General features: G+C 35.5%; 1 protein-coding gene across 2 annotated transcripts in view; it reads left to right on the top strand.

Annotated features, from left to right (window-relative positions):
- FAM13C (family with sequence similarity 13 member C) overlaps positions 1 to 16,248 on the top strand; it is a 177,158-nt gene extending 160,910 nt beyond the window's left edge. The window contains exons 10-14 of one of the 2 annotated variants that reach the window (XM_049645093.1): positions 1,603 to 1,814; positions 7,774 to 7,869; positions 9,381 to 9,577; positions 11,179 to 11,280; positions 14,481 to 16,248. In XM_049645093.1, coding sequence (XP_049501050.1) covers positions 1,603 to 1,814; positions 7,774 to 7,869; positions 9,381 to 9,577; positions 11,179 to 11,280; positions 14,481 to 14,604 — 731 coding nt within the window. In that variant the 3' untranslated portion in view covers positions 14,605 to 16,248. Of the gene's footprint in view, positions 1 to 1,602; positions 1,815 to 7,773; positions 7,870 to 9,377; positions 9,578 to 11,178; positions 11,281 to 14,480 lie in introns of both variants that reach the window. The other variant, XM_049645092.1, reaches the window with a different exon arrangement.
- The last annotated feature ends 169 nt before the right edge of the window (positions 16,249 to 16,417 follow it).

Below are 16,417 nucleotides of genomic sequence, written 5' to 3'. Positions count from 1 at the left end.
TTTTCCATAAAGGAAGCAGTTAAAATAGATAATTTGCTCCAAGGTATTTTTTATTCTTTTCCACCTGTGCCCTCTTTAACCTCATCTCTCACGTAGATTGGAGGCTCCATTTTGAAATAAATGGTCCTGGGTCCCTTTCATTATTTGGCCCCATCTAATAATTCTCCTTACAAAGAGATTGAAGAACTCCAGACTCCAAAGAGAAATGATTCACTTCAGTGCCAGGAACATTTCAACACGTGGAGTATTAACTTCCCCCTAGGTTACTGGATTCTTGGATGTTAGAAAAAGGCCTGAACAATCATTTACTCCGCATAACGCATTGTACATATGAAGACATTTATGTCCAGAGATAGAGACAATTTATGTAGCTGGGAGGTAGTGCGCTAGATATAAAACTCAGTGCTCTTACCTCCTAATCCAGTGTTCTTCTTTCTTCTTTCTCTGGAGATTATGATGATGATATGAGTGTTAATTAACTCTAAAATCCATTTAAAAGGACTATGGTATTTACCAATAAAAATTTATTTGCCTCCTCTGGGGTGCCTGGGTGGCTGGCTCAGTCGGTTAAGCATCTGACTTTGGTCATGATATCACATTTCATGAGTCTGAACCCCACATCCAGTTCTGTGCTGACAATGCAGAGCCTGCTTGGGATTCTCTCTCTCTCTCTCTCTCTCTCTCTCTCTCTCTCAAAATAAACTTTAAAAAATTATAAAAAAATTAATTTTCCTTCTCTTTCCACATTCTTATTTCAATACTTAGATGTGGAAATTTTTCCAAATTTGTAAATTTTCCAAAGGTGATAAGGAACTGGAAGGGAATCTGAATTCAGTGGTATTAAACTGTAATGATGTTGCAGGTTTATAAAATATGCAATGTTTAAACATCACACCAGAGTATAACTAAAAAACAAACACCAAACAAAGAAAATGAGCTCTGTAATTGAGAAATCAATATAAGTGGCCACCTTTAGCATATTCTGAAATTTAATTCCATGATAATTCCCAAGTTGCTTTTTTACTTTGTTATTTAGGTTTATATAAAAACACATTGCAATAATGGTGAATCCTGGATTTTAAAAGATGACATTAGACAAAATTGTCAAGTTGGGACTGCACTCCCATCTCTCATATCCTATCCCTCCTGTATTTCCTCAGATGTCTGCATGTGTAAAGCCTTACAGAAGTGCTTGCATTTACACAGGGGCTCTTAATGACACAAAACTTTCAAAACTCAAGTAAATGAACCAATGAGTATAGAATTCCAGGTGTTGTGGTAGGTATTGGGTGAAATATTTGAGGGCCTGGTACCATCTTCCTCTAGATCTCATCCTCTGAAATTTAAACCACTGACTTACTTCTACACATAACCCTCAACTTCCATAAGATCCCAGTCTCTAGAGCCCTTTGTTTTCACACCTGAGTAGGAGATATGCTGTTTGTTCTAGTTATTAAGGCTGCCCTTGCCCTGTGGAAAGCTATCAGCAATAGTGTCCATTTCCACTGACTTCACATCAGTGGTGGGAATTTCTGACAGGCTCTCTGCTCTTAAGCCCAGTGAGTCCTCCTTGCTCATGGTAACTCATGGCATTTCTCTTAGAACTAAAGCTGAAATTGTCAGAAGAACAAGGGAGTGCTCCCAAAGACCTACCTAGAAACCTGTCCTGTGAGCAACCTGCAGTCCCCAGAGAGAATGGGAAGCCAGAAGCTGTGGGCCCTGAGCCAAGTTCCTCTGGAGAGGACACTCCTGATACTGTGCTGACATGCCTAAAGGAGAAGACAGAGCAACTTCCTGCTCAGGAGGATTCTAAGGTACCTCACCATATCCTCACAGGTCCCAACATTCAATAGGATTCCAGAGAGATTATGGTTTTGACCAATTTGTACGAGCACTTGGCACTACATAAACATCTTTAGGAGACTGGTTCTGAATTTCAGTCAGGTGACCTAGCAAGTTATTGACCATGACCTATAGGTGTTGCCACTTAATTCCAGAATGTTATTCTGGAAGTTATACTATTGCATGCTGGTAGGAAGCAAATAGCAAAGATATTAGGGTGTATCATATCTACTTTCTCCATTATTCCCCCAATAAATTAGCAAATTAACCCAAGACTAGTATTACAATCCCATTTTACCATATATTTTATTTAAAAAATAATGCAGCTGGGATGAGGTATACATAGTAAGGAAAATGGTTTAGTATCTTATAAGATAGATAGGTAGGCTTTTTAAGAGAGTGTTAGGTAAAAAGATGTCTAAAGACCTCAGTTTTAGTCTTTAGACTGAAGTCTTTAGACATCTTAGTTTTGAAATCTTTGTGAAAGATTTCACATCCTGCACATCTTCTCATCCTGCACATCTATGCTTACATTTCATTTATGACCAGGAACCTTCCTTGTAGTCCTTTCTGTTTCAACTCTAAAAGTGGTATGATTGCCTTTAATTTCTTGAGTAAGAGTTGTAGCTTGCATATCATAGCCCTAACTATGCTGTATGACATTTTCTATCTCTCATTTTATACTTTAGACCTCTTGAGTAGAATAGCTATTTGTAGCTCATGATCCTACAGTGTCTGTACATAGTAGGTATTGAATAAATGTTTGCTGAATGAATGGACAGATGAATGAACGAACTAACATATTTAACTTTGGAATCAAGTATTATTGATAAGAATGGTGACTTTACCTGTTCTATTGCACATTATATGGTCTTAATCATAGGTGACAACATATGCCAAATCCCAAAAGGCTCACCATATGCCCCTGGACTTGTTCTTTACATGGAGACTTGTGATGTACAAGCAGAAATGGGCCCTTGGCCACCTCTATTTTTATGAAATACTTTTAGATTAAAAAAAACCAATTCTATGTTGTAAGAAGTGAATAGGTTTTTATCCACTTGGCCAACTCATTCCACCCCACCAAAGATTCTGGATTTTTATAATAGCCAGCGGATAAGTGGGTAACACACACACACACACACACACACACACACACACACCTAATTCTATGTTCTACTTGATTAGGGCAGTGAGGGATGAGTTAGGATTGGTAGAGTAGACTTAGATCAGGACTCAATGCTTCGATAAGCCACTTTCTAGCTATGTATACTTAGTAAGTGAATTAGTTCTCTGAGATTCAATTTACTCATCTATAAAATACAGATACTACCTACTTACATAATTATTGTGACAATAAGGAAAGATGCCTGGTGACTGGTGGGCAATCATTAATTTGAAAAAATATTTGAGTGCCATAATAGGCACAACAATGTGTTGTGAGGTATGATACATATTGGATATAATAAGATAGAGAAGCTATGAGGGTTACTGCCCTCATGAAACTCATGTAATTCTGAAAATTGGGATACAACAACAAATAAACAGCTCAATAAGTAAAATTATTAAAGATTTTGATAAGTAGTGTGCAAAGAATTAGATAGTATAGAAAATAATGGGTATGCTTTCTACTTTATATAATGTGACTAGGAAGGCCAATAGGTGACATTTAATGAAGAATCAGCAGGCCAAGAGAGCAGCAAAAATCATTTTAGGCAGATGGAACTGCCAATATGAAGGCCTTGAGGGAAGAGATTGTGTGTACTTAGAATTCTTGGGTCTGAGGGCTAGAGCACAGGATGGCATGAGATGTCAGAAAGTCAGGCTGGGGCCCCTGACATAGTACCTTTTAAGTTACTACCTAAAGTATTGGAAAACTGTTGAGTCGTTGAAAGCAGGAAAGTGACATGGTGTGATTTACATTTAAAAGATACTTCTGAAATTTTTAAAAATATTTATTCTTGAGAGAGAGAGAGAGAGCAGGGGAAGGGCAGAGAGAGGGGTGTGTGTGTGTGTGTGTGTGTGTGTGTGTGTGTGTGTGACAGAATCTGAAGCAGCCTCCAGTCTCAGCTATCAGCACAGAACCCGACGGGGGGCTTGAACTCATGAACTGCGAGATCATGACCTGAGCTGAAGTTGAACACTTAACGGACTGAGCCACCCAGGTGCCCCTAAAAGATCTTTGTGATTGCTGCATGGAGAACAAATCACAGAGGAAAATTCTGGATAGAGAAAGATGAAATGGGTGGTTTGGACTAGCATGAAAGCCTTGGGGACGGAAAGAAATAGACATACTCAAAGTATATTTTGGATGTATAATCAAAAGGATGTGCTGAATCATTGGATGGTAGGAGGGAAGGAAAGGAAGAATCCAAGATGGTGACAGGTCCATTTACTGAGATAGGGAAAACTACAGAAGGAACAGATTCAGGATGAGAGTGAAAAATTAAGAGGTTCTGTTTTTAACACGTTCACTTTAATATTTTTGAGGAATACAGTGACCAACCATCTCTGGTTTCCTTGGATTTTCCTGGATGCTAAAAATTTCACGTCTTTCAAAATGCCCCATCCTGGAAAAATGGGGATGGTTGGTCACCCTACTGAGACATCTAAGTCTAATAGGCACATGCACAGAGAGTCTAAAGATCAGAGAAACATATTTGAGTTGTTTGGAAGTTATCTTTGCTTAAATGGCAATTTATTTCTATTATTTTAAATGAAGTATCTGTTAAACTGTATAATAAGTGTCAGAAGCCCCTTCAGATAAAGCTAGCATCTCTGCAGTAGGCTAAAGTGAGGCCCTTTAAATAGAAAGCATCTGTAGTGGAATATGTAGCTCTCAATATCTAAAGCTGTAGTATTGTTCCTGGGGGAGGGGGGGGAGTTAAAATAGCAAACCTGATAGTGGCTAGTCAGCTATCAGGTGGTTCCTACAGGAGAGTCCAAAAACCACAGAAGCAGCCAAGGGAGGATTGCAAATTTCCACAGTAGCTATATTATTCCTGGATCCTCAGTGAACTCATTAGCACTTGAGATTATCTGATTAGGTTCTATTTCTTTACACTCAAATTGACAGATTATTTTCATCTGGGGTCCTTGCTTTACTGTTGAAAATACTGTAAATATTAAAGTTTCCAAGATGAAGAATTATTTCTTTTCTAGAGAGAACTTTATGAAATTTTTACATTTGGTGTTTAGTCAGAGTCCATACTAAAGCTGATAAATCCCACAGCATTGCCTTGTCAGTTCAGATACTGCTATAGGGTAATTTTCTTCCTCTTTTATTTATAGATGATTTTTGGAGGTAATAACTTCTGGGTCACAGGGTATCTATTCATTGAGCACTGTAAGTGATGAATCATCCCTTAGGTATGACTGTGGTGCCTATTTATGTCCATTTCTTGTGAGAATCTTGAATTGGTGCTGGCACATCATACCCATTTTATTGCCCTTTCTCAGAACTGTAGGGTGGTATCAGGTGCATGGCACAAATTGAGCACTGTAAGTGAATGAGTCATCCCTGAGATCTGACTGTGGTGCCTATTTATGTCCATTTCTTGTAAAAATCCTGAATTGGTGCTGGCATGTTATACCCATTTTATTGCCCTTTCCCAGAACTGTAGGTGGTATCAGGTGCATGGCACAACTTATTAACTGGATGAGTGATGGCAGTTACCTCTGGCCCTTCACTAACTGCAGCATCTTTGAGGAGGAAAGCAGGTTTTTAAAAATATATGTAACTCATTTTATTTTAAAAAATAAAATGAAAATATAGTGATTAGTAGGTTGTTATACCCACTGGTTGTTATACCTTGCAGAGAGGGCAACTTAAAAGTAAAGGGCACAAAAAAGTAAGATCCCATCAAGTTATTTTGCCTACTTGTCATTTTAAATAATAAAACAATTTTTAAAATTGGTAATACTATCTCACATAGTTCAAAAGAAAATACAAATGGCCACACATTAAATAGATTCTTTGCCACTCCATCTGCTAGCTCTAGAGGTCTTCCATCCCCAAGCAGGTAATGTTTGCGGCTAATGTTTTATGTGTACTTTTGGAGTTTCTATATAAAGCATATACAAGGGATTGCTTTGGTAATTATTCTAAGAGTAAAATCAACTAATCAGAGTGAAAGATGAGTGCATACATTGTACATGGACCCTGATTTTCATCTGGCATCTTTGGATGATATTCTTCTATAATGGCATTTATCATCCTAAGCTGCTCTTTGGTCACTATTTTCCTCTTTTAGGACAAAATTTAGCTTTTCTAGAATCCAAAGAATTTAGTAAAAATAAATAAAATTACAAAAATCAAACTGCTGTACAGAGATGCTAATAATAGTTAAATGCATCATTTTTCTGAAGTTGCTTTCTATGAAATATAAGTCCCAATGAGATACTAAATAAAAAACATTGTTCATGTTTTCTGAACTTGGATTGAGATTTTTTTCTTTATTACCTATTAAAACCCCATAAGATAGATAAAAGGTTTGTTTTTTTCATGGCAAGATGTATCATGACTAAGAAAATATTTAAGAAATTATTAGGCTGGAAAACGAAAGGGTCTTGTGGTTACTTAACCAATACTTAAATGGCTTCTACAGAGAGAGGTGATCTATCTTTCTACTGAAAATGAAAGTTCTTAGGTTATAGCCTATGGAATTTATATGAAGATTGTTAAAAATTAGGGTACTTTTGTTTTTAAACCTGAGTTGATATATTTATAGCAGGGAATGGGGATGTGTTGAGTACTGTGAGAATTTTTTAAAATATCTGATATAATTTTTGTCCTCAAGAAACTTCTAACTCATTTGGGCAGACAAATCTGAAACACAGTACATAGTTAAGGCCCAGATAATCAGATAGAAAAGTTCAGAGAAAAGGGAGCTAAATGTGGGCCAGAACGGTTCTCAACTGGGACAGGGGTAGGGTAACATGTGAATAACTAGGAAGTTTGAAAAATACACATACTTAAGTCATGTTCTTTTCCTTCAGGATCCCTTTGTGGGATCTGGAAGGCAGAGATCCAGAGAGCACCTTGGGTATGTGTACTTTGACAAAAGATACCTGGGTAATTTGCTCTGTGCTATTTCTCCTGTTTCCTTCCTGCTAGTCACTTAGTGAGAACCATCTGACCAGAGTGAAAAAATTGTGTGTAGTAAACATATAGCAAATTAGAAGGGAGGAAAACCAAGGCAAGCAGAGGTTTGGTCATTTTGGATGGTCACTTTGGATGGAGAGAAGGATTATAGTGGTGGTGGGTAGGTAAATAGAGGATTGATAGATAAATAGGAAGCTATTTAAATTTTTATGCGCAGTGTGACCTGTTAAAAATAGTGCTTAGGAGAATACATATTTGGACCAAGAGTTTATGAAATCTTTCAGTTGGAAGGAACTTTGTAATTCCAACCTCCTTATTGTACAGGTAAGATAAGGATTCAAATAAGTTAATTGTCATATCAAAAATAGTTTGTGGCAGAGCTAGCCAGTAACCTAGTATATACTCCAAGCTTGTGATGAAGACCCGTACAAAGTTTGTGTTTGTGAATATAATCATGAAGATCCATATAAAATACATGTTTCAGAAGAAAAATCAATAGGTCTACATATTGTTTTTTAAGAATGAAGAAGTAAAATGACAGGCTTCTTACCATTACATATTTAGGATTCCTTCAGAAGCTTTAAAAACATCTTTCTAAACTTGGACCTATCCTTTAAGAAACTTTTGCTGGAAGAAAATTGGCATGTGCTTTAAACAGTATCTTATAATTGTCTTCCCTTTTTCTAATTACTGTTGCATTATAGTATTATTAATCCCTTACTTTGAGGCTTCAAAACTGTTTTTTTTTTTTTTTTGCCTGCTAAAAATACTGACATGCTTTCATTCTTGCCTGAGAAAGGAACAATAATTAATTTCATGTTTTTCAGGTAGCTAAGCAAGACAAGAACCTCATAAAGCCTCTTTATGACCGATACAGAATTATCAAGCAAATCTTGTCAACACCTTCCCTTATTCCAACAATTGTAAGTCAGGATGCTTGCATTAACTAGAAACCTGTACTTGTGCTTGGTATTGTTTAAGTAGGGAGGCAGCACTATGACAGTTATAAAGAAGCCTTTTTGGCAGTATATGCTGCTAAAAAGGTCAGTTGTTATTTCACACAGTAGAAATGTGGTCTCCTTTGAGCCAAATATCATACTTAACAGGTGGATGATAATTAAAACTATTATGAAACAGGAATATATAGCAACTGCATTTTTTAGTTTATTTTGTGAGAGAGCACACATGGGAGGGGTGGTAAGAGAGGGGAAGAGAGAGAATCCCAAGTAGGCTCTGCACTGTAAGCATAGAGTCCAATGTGGGGCTCAAACTCACAAAACATGAGAACATGAACTGAGTTGAAATCAAGAGTTAGACACTTAATCAACTGAGCCACCCAGGTGCCCAGCAATTGCATTTTTGAAGCCAGTTTTAATATTTGCTTTAATTTCTTGGATGAGGAGAACAACTGATGAATTTCAATTTCATCATCTAATTTACAACACAGCTAAACCACACAGAGTCTTTCTATTCCGTGTGTTAATTTTTCTTCTTTAATAAGAAAATTGACTACATGTTCCTTGATACAAATGCAACATTTGTTTTTGGTACCATTTGACCATCACTGAATAAGACATAAGATTTATTTCAATAGAAAACATGGCTACTAAAATTGAGCTAGACTGTTTTTAATAAAGAATGATTTATGGGAATACAGAACTAGAAAGGCACCACAAATCCTACTCCATTAATATTAAAACAGTCACTTGCTCAAGATATCAGTATAAAAAGGAATAAACATTAACAAATATGCATTTAAGTATACTGGACTACATTTATAATTTCACAATTTTCAAGACAAACACAACAGTGATTCATAATCTCTAAAATGTTCCTATTAAAGAAGCATGGTTTAAAATGGGGTATGATTTTCAGATTTCCTTGCAAAAAATTCTTTTGGTTGTGGTAAGTATTAGCAGAACTCCATTTTGCTTTGGCCTTCATAGAGCTCTTCCCTGAATTTGTCAATTTTCTGACTATCCTCTATATCTGAATGTGGCCCACACCAGGATCTGATTTGGGGTATTTCTGAATAACAAAAGGTGTCTGAAGTCCATTTCATCCTAACCCATGTAACTGTTGTGAAGCTGGGGTCCAGGTCTGAGTGAAAGGGAGGAACCAGTAGGCAGTGCAGCCAAGAATGGAACCATATCCTAGATTCTGTGCCTTCTTTGGTCCAGCAAAAAGACGAACTTGCTGAGCATTTTAGCCCAGCAGTGGGTGGGGATGGGGTGCTTCTTTGATCATTAACTTCTGTAAGTTTTTTGGTACAACTGAGGAAGAGTCACTCTTGTTTGTTTCCTTCTGGGTTTTCAGTGGTACAGGGATCACCTACTCTTTTCATGGTGTCTATTTATGGTTCCTCTTCCTGTTTTTGCTTCAAGAGTCACTTAGCATTTTTGTGACTTTATTTAACTCTGCTTGTGATAAGCAGGAGGAAGAAGACTCTGATGAAGACTGTCCACAGGGAAGCCAGCAACCTTCTCTGCCAGATCCAGCATCTCACCTGCCTATTGGCGACCACCTCACCTTCTCTAATGAGACGGAACCTATTAGGGTCCTGCTGTCAGATGAAAAAAAAGAAACCAAACAACCAGCCCTATCCATGTCCAATTTACATGAGGCCACTATGTGAGTGTGAATCTTAAATATGGAGTTTCTTTTTAACTCTTTATAGTCTGAGATACCTTACATGTGCCTACAAAATTCACAAGAGCTGTTAGATTCTCTAAAAAATGCAACCTACCAGAGAGCAGCCTAAAAGCATAATCTGGTTGTTCTCTTTATTGGAGAATTGAGAAGACAAAGCCATGAGGAACCAACACTCTCAATAAGGTCCTAAAGATGCCAAAAATGTTAATGTTCGATTTCCTCTAGTTGCATACCTTTTCAGCAGGTTCTGGCACCAGTCTAATTCTCAGCAGTGTGTGAAGCAGAGCTGGCTTTTGAAAATGCTAGACCAAAAGGAATTGGGGTCCCATGTGGTTCAACATTTGTCAGGGCCTTTAGATAAGATGGTTTCTCTAGCCTGGGAATCACCTTGGGTTTCAGTAAATGAGCTGCCCTTTTTCTCCTAATGGCCCTTCAGGAGCTATTTGTATTTTCATTAGTATTATCATTATTGTTATCATTACCATTATTTAGTAGTTGGCATTTCTCTTCATCATTTCACCTTCTTTGGTTTGTATGTTATAGGCCAGATTATGAGATTTCCTTTAACATGTATTACAGTGTGGTGAGTGTATACCTCAAGATAGGTATAGAACCCACCCACATATATGAGGTGAGACTAAGGACTAAGTTGTAAATTGGGATTTTAGTGTGTTTGTAGAATCAGTTGGTACCACAACTTTGGCTCAGAGAAGTAACCCATTTGGAAGCAGAAAATCCATCTTCCTTCCGCTCTTGTTTTCTTTCTTTTTTCTCTCCTCTCTTTCCTTTCCTTCATTTATTTGTTGGTTGTTTGGTTCTTAAGCAGCTTTTGAGGGGTGTTAGAATATTTTTTTAATGTCAATATATAATTTCAGGGCGTTCAGTCTCTGAAACCATGCACAAGTTCCCTAGATAAAAATTCCTGCTCTAAAAGTATATGCTTTGTCTTAGTAGAATGAAGTGAGTAGAATTTTCAGTGTAACTCTATCTTCACTTTGGGTCTAATTTCATTCCCAAGGTTTTTGCCATTTTCCCCATACTCTACATTAAGGATGGAACTTGTTTTAAACTCTCTTCCTCTTGTGCCTCTTAAGTCTAGTCTATCACCAAATACCAGTGAGTATTCTTTTAAAATGTCTCCTTTTCCCTCATCCATTCATATGGTCATTACCCTCATCACACTTCATTTTTTTTTTAAGATTTTATTTTTAAGTAATCTCTACACCCAATGCGGGGCTTGAATTTACAACCCTGAGATCAAGAGTCACATGCTCTACTGAGCTAGACAGGTGCCTCACCCTAACCACATTTTGTAATGGACTTAGTCACTCAGTCGGCTTGCCTTTTTTCTCCTCTCCTTTCTCCTTTTGTTCTTTCTCTTCTCCTATGACATTGTTTTCATTCTCTGCTTATGTGCTTCCCTATGATTAGGTTCTACATGTACTATATTTATTCAAAAGATACTTTTAGGCAGAACCCTTCTGTATCATAGTATGATTTGCTGAATAGATAAATCATTTTATGATGTCTCAATTATGCCAGAGTTTAGTAATGGCAAATCCATATTTTACTTGGTATAGGCCTGTACTTCTTGACCATCTCCGAGAAACTAGGGCTGACAAGAAGAGACTTCGGAAAGCCTTAAGAGAATTTGAAGAACACTTTTTTAAACAAACAGGAAGGTAAGTTGGGCAAAGATTTTTTTAAGCAAGTATTTCCTAGGGAACTATCATTAAGAATGAGCTGGAGTTTTTAGCAGGAACATGAATTTATAAAAGATATAAATAATTTCAATAGTGACTGAGATCTAATGCAACATTCTAATAGTGCCATTATTAGGTATGTTTTATGGGAGGCTGTAGCCATCAAGTATGACATAAGCCTTTAAAAAAATAAAGATGAATTCCAAAAATTCCTAACTTTGCCTTATAAATCTCTTTATAATTATTGAATTTATCTAAAACTTTAAGAAATCTATTTGATTTTTTAACCCATATAATTTATTTTTTCTTGATTAGTTTCACAAATTATTCCCTACTTCATTAATTCTTCCTTTGCTTTAAATACATCTTTTAAACTTTAGGATCTATCCTTAATTATTTATTTTCAGGATTTGGTCAAAAGTTCATAGCTATTCTCTCCATCCTTTAAATAAATGTTTAGCTGTATCCTCTAGTTGTCTATTTTTGTCAACCCAAGTCTCCATATGCACTCCATCAGTTTCCTCTAAGTTTGGCTATATTGTCAATGTATATATAACTTTTATATGTACTATATATATATGTATTATATATGTGCATGCATATATATATATATAATTATGAGATTAAGGATTATGTGTGTGTATGTATGTACATATATCATGAGATTAAGGATTATTGATCTATGTAAGAGAAAGAAGAAAAATCATTTGCCTATCCTCAGCCTGTTTCCATGGTTGTACGATGAAATGACTGGACTTCCTGGAATACTTTGGGAAGGTATAGTTGTCATGTGGGATGTCAGTATTAAAAATAATAAGGTGTAACTTTCCCAAAGTCACAAAGTTATTAAGGTGGCAGAGGTGGGAGTCAGTGATACACTGGCCCCTTGATATTCCTCTCCATGTACATATCTGCCTCTCGTGATTTCTTCCATTTCAGCAGACTGAGGGTTGACCTAATGGACAAGGGACTATTTTCTAAAACACCCTGAAAGAGGTCTACTCACCTCTTAGCAGTTTCTCCATTTCAGTCCTCCAGAGCTGTGTACTAGGACTTGACCTATTAAGTCAGAAACTTATTGTACTTAGCAAATACAGATGTAATTCACTTTGTTTTCTGCCTGGACTCCAAATTTACCTTTCTGCTGTTGTTAACTAATCTACTGAAAAATGTTATGTGGCTGTTAAATTTAGAATATAAAACATAATTTTTCATTTTCTTTTTTCATTTCCATTATTTTTCCTTTACAGAATTTCCATACAGCTTTTACATTTACATTTTTTTTTTTTACCTATATGAACCCAGGAGTCTAAAAAGTTTGAGAATCCCCCTCACCCACCAGTATGCTAATAGTCCTGCCTAATGGAGGACTACCACTAGAGAGTGGTACTTGTCATGCCTTCTGATATACAGAGAAGTTAGTGATGTTCTATGTATAGTACTCTACTGCACCTTTGAGTCCTAATCCCACTTCAGATATGCCTATATTTGACTGAAATTTTAGGCCCTCTTGTGGTAATATACTTAAACTAAATGCCAAAGTGGTAGTAGATTACAACTAAAATCAAAGGGTTACATGGGTAGGAGATATGGATCTTAATCTTTTCTCCTAAAACATTTTATTAGGAAGTTCTAATCCTATCCATATGGTAAAATAACCATGCAAATGGAGTACTAAAAAGTTTAAGTTACTATAAATGTTCTTGGTAATATTTGCCAAGCAAGAGGATTAATCATATAGATATGACATTAATATTTTTGAGCCAGGAACTGTATTAAGCACATTAGCATGTTTTACATAACGGGAAAACTGCTTCAGGAAATACTTAGCAAAATTTTTCATTCTGGCCAATGCACTCTTCTTTATTAGCCAAAATGGAGTATGCAGGACCAGGGAAAAGTTACATGATGGATTACTAGTGTTTCCCTATAAATTAGACCATTTCTTCACTTATATATGTTTATACAAGTTAAGGTGGTATTAAATTCCTAGATAAAAGGTTGGTCCATAACACAGAATGGAGGCAAAGGAATTGTTAAATAACTTAGGCAATATTTAATAGAAACCCTGTCTTTAGGTTTGTGTACTCTTCTGAGTTCTGTACTAGAAATTCCAGGGCAATGTATAGTGATGTGTCACAAGTAGATAACTACATTCTTAGGAAATCTTTATACTTTCACTATTTTTTTTTTATTTGTGAGAGATATTTCTTTTATCAGTACTAGGAAAATAGAAGGGACTATAGGTAAAACATCAAGTGCTTGCGATTTACCTATATTCAGCCATACTAATATTAGTGTTTATTTTCAGTAGCAACTGTGGTACTGCATCTGTTTTCCACACCTTATATTTCAAAGTCATGAGTGAAAATGTTCTAAAAGCAATTGGTCATCTTATCAACCAAGGAGACAAGGGCCATCTAAGATCCTGAATCAATTACTGCCCTTTAGAAAACATATCCTGGCAACATGTTTTTGTGGGAAGGAATGGTTTTAACTCCAGATGTTACCCATTCTTCAAAGTAAATGGCAAGAACACATAGTAGTTAGAATGCAGATGTATAAACTGTGCTTAGATGTGTAGCCTTAGAATTAGTGTGCAAAGAGAACCACTGCAATTCAGACTCCCATAAATAAATTCAATCCATAAACATCTCCTTGATTCTACTACACATTGGCAGAGATAGGTATTATAATTTTAAAAACTTGGAAATATTTCATATTTACAAGATAGCCAATGAGCTTTTTTCCCCCTATAACAATAAATTTATACATTCTTTTAATTTATGTAGTTTTTTAGGTTGAATTTTGAACAATTCTGACTGTCAGGGCTGGACATTCTGCACAGGTATGGGGCTTTGGCATGAGTAACAGTAGAATAACTAAAGAATGCCTTGAGTTGTGGTTTTTGTTTTATTCCTCAGACCTTTTTACTTGCTCCATTGATATATGTCTGAGCATTGGATCATAAATCTGCAAAACACCTATGACATTCTCTATTATATAAAAATCCAATAACACATGAAAGAGGGAGAGTGTGAAGGTGGAAGGGAAGGTAAAAAAGACATGATGCGAAAGCCAAGTGGAAACATCCACCCTGTACTTTCTCATGTAAAAATTATAAAAGGATTTTTAATGACTTGATTTATTATGAGCTAATAGTCTTTCCTGTTTTGCAGAAGTCCACAAAAGGAAGATAGGATACCGATGGCAGATGAGTACTATGAATACAAGCACATAAAAGCCAAACTGAGACTATTAGAGGTCCTCATCAGCAAGCAAGATGTGGCCAAAACCATCTGAGGTTCAGGAAATATTTGTGCTCACTTTCAACCAGGATAAGGCCAAGTTTCTTTACCTCTGACATTCTTGCTAAGTAGTTTTGACATACTGAGAATCAAAGCACTTTAGTGGTAGTATTAGCTGTTTTTAAGAAGGGATGGCAAATGTAATTATAAATGAGGATGGAAGAGTTAAATGGGGGAAATATACTAACAATATAATTGGAAAAATTGCTCCATGCCAAGGAGAAAACACATGGTCAGTATAATTATTTCAAAAAACATCTTAATATTTTATCAAATCTAAATAATACTTGTTCAGTGGGCCACTTTTTAGGAAAAGTCTATTTTGTGTCCAAAACCTGCTTATGTTAAAGTGTGGAAAAGAGCATGATTTTTAAAAAATCAATAAGGAGGAAAAGAAACTTTTCTTTTTATGTAGGAAGCAATATGGCTAGTAAGAATTTAATATATTTAAAACTTCTAATAGATTTTTAAGTGATAAAAAAAATCTACCTTGTCCCTTAAGTCTGCTAGGCTATCAGTAAAGCATACTAGAATGTGTCACTGCTAATTTTTTATTTCTATATAAAAATAGCAGATTTTACCAGTTATTTGAGATTTTACATTTCTGGTTACCAAAGTTCATTCTGATAGCATGTACTTTGTGAATTAACTTTGTCTATAATGACAGATGTTTATATTAAAGTAAACTATTGTATTAAAATTTAAAAATAGGTTATTTTGGGATAGATTCGTGGTCTGCAGTATATAATTCTAATGTGATCATAGTTATGATTGCTAATCTTTTTGTTTACTATAAGAGTATATAACTATTTTTCCATTGGGAATATGCATTTTTCTTAATGTTCCAAAGTCTGTACTTTGTATAGTCACAAAGCTTTCTCATGAGTTGTAGGTATTCTTCATCTTGCACAAAATTTGCAAATTTCTGACACCTTGGAAAAGAAAGCTAAATATTTTATTTGCTTCATCAACTTTAGTGCATATAGTTTTGTGTTATTTTGTACTAAAACATGCGTTTATTATTTTGCCTTTGTAAAAATAAGAGGTCAACATTTTCTCTCTTGTAACAACCATGTTTGTATTTCTGTTTTCTGTAATGTTTAAGCATGATGTTGAACAAATTCACATTTTCATATAGTTTGGGTGGGAAGAATATTGACTTTCAGAAGTAGAGTATTTCAGAGGCTTATTGTTTTCTCTGTATTTACCTGGTATTTTATAACTTTTATGAATCAGAATGATGTCCTTCACAAATTTGTTTAATTGAAGTCATCTACTTGTAACAGGACAGATACACAACTATTTGAAGTTTACAAACTACATCTTTGATAAGGGAAATGGTTTCATGACATGTATACAATTGCTATTAAAATGTAACTCTATATATTCTATATGATTGTAAATATTTTATACAACAATACAAATAAAATATTTTTCTATTATATTTATTATGTTGAAACACAATAGTTGTTTCCTGTTAGCTAATATAAATAACATAAATAACACTGTCAAACAACAAGTTGGAAGTGTTGACAATTCTAGGCTTCAAGATTTAACTCATGCTGCAATTACACCCTTTCATGCGGTTTGGAGTTATCCCAATATTTGTTCAGTAGATTAAAATGAATGCATATTTAAACACCATTTATAAGCTGTTATTTTGTATTTTGCTAAAGCATTTATATAATTGTCTTGTTATGTTTGGCATAAAGGAAAAATAAAAACATTGCAGCATCTAGGCAATAAAGTGTCAGAGGAGAACTTTCATCACTGAAAGTAATGGGAAGGGCAGGGAATAGGAAACACTA

The sequence above is a fragment of the Panthera uncia genome, chromosome D2 (genome assembly GCF_023721935.1).
Source record: "Panthera uncia isolate 11264 chromosome D2, Puncia_PCG_1.0, whole genome shotgun sequence".
Taxonomy (NCBI): domain Eukaryota; kingdom Metazoa; phylum Chordata; class Mammalia; order Carnivora; family Felidae; genus Panthera; species Panthera uncia.
The sequence above is the reverse complement of the archived record's forward strand: the minus strand, read 5'-3'. Positions and strand labels throughout refer to the sequence as shown.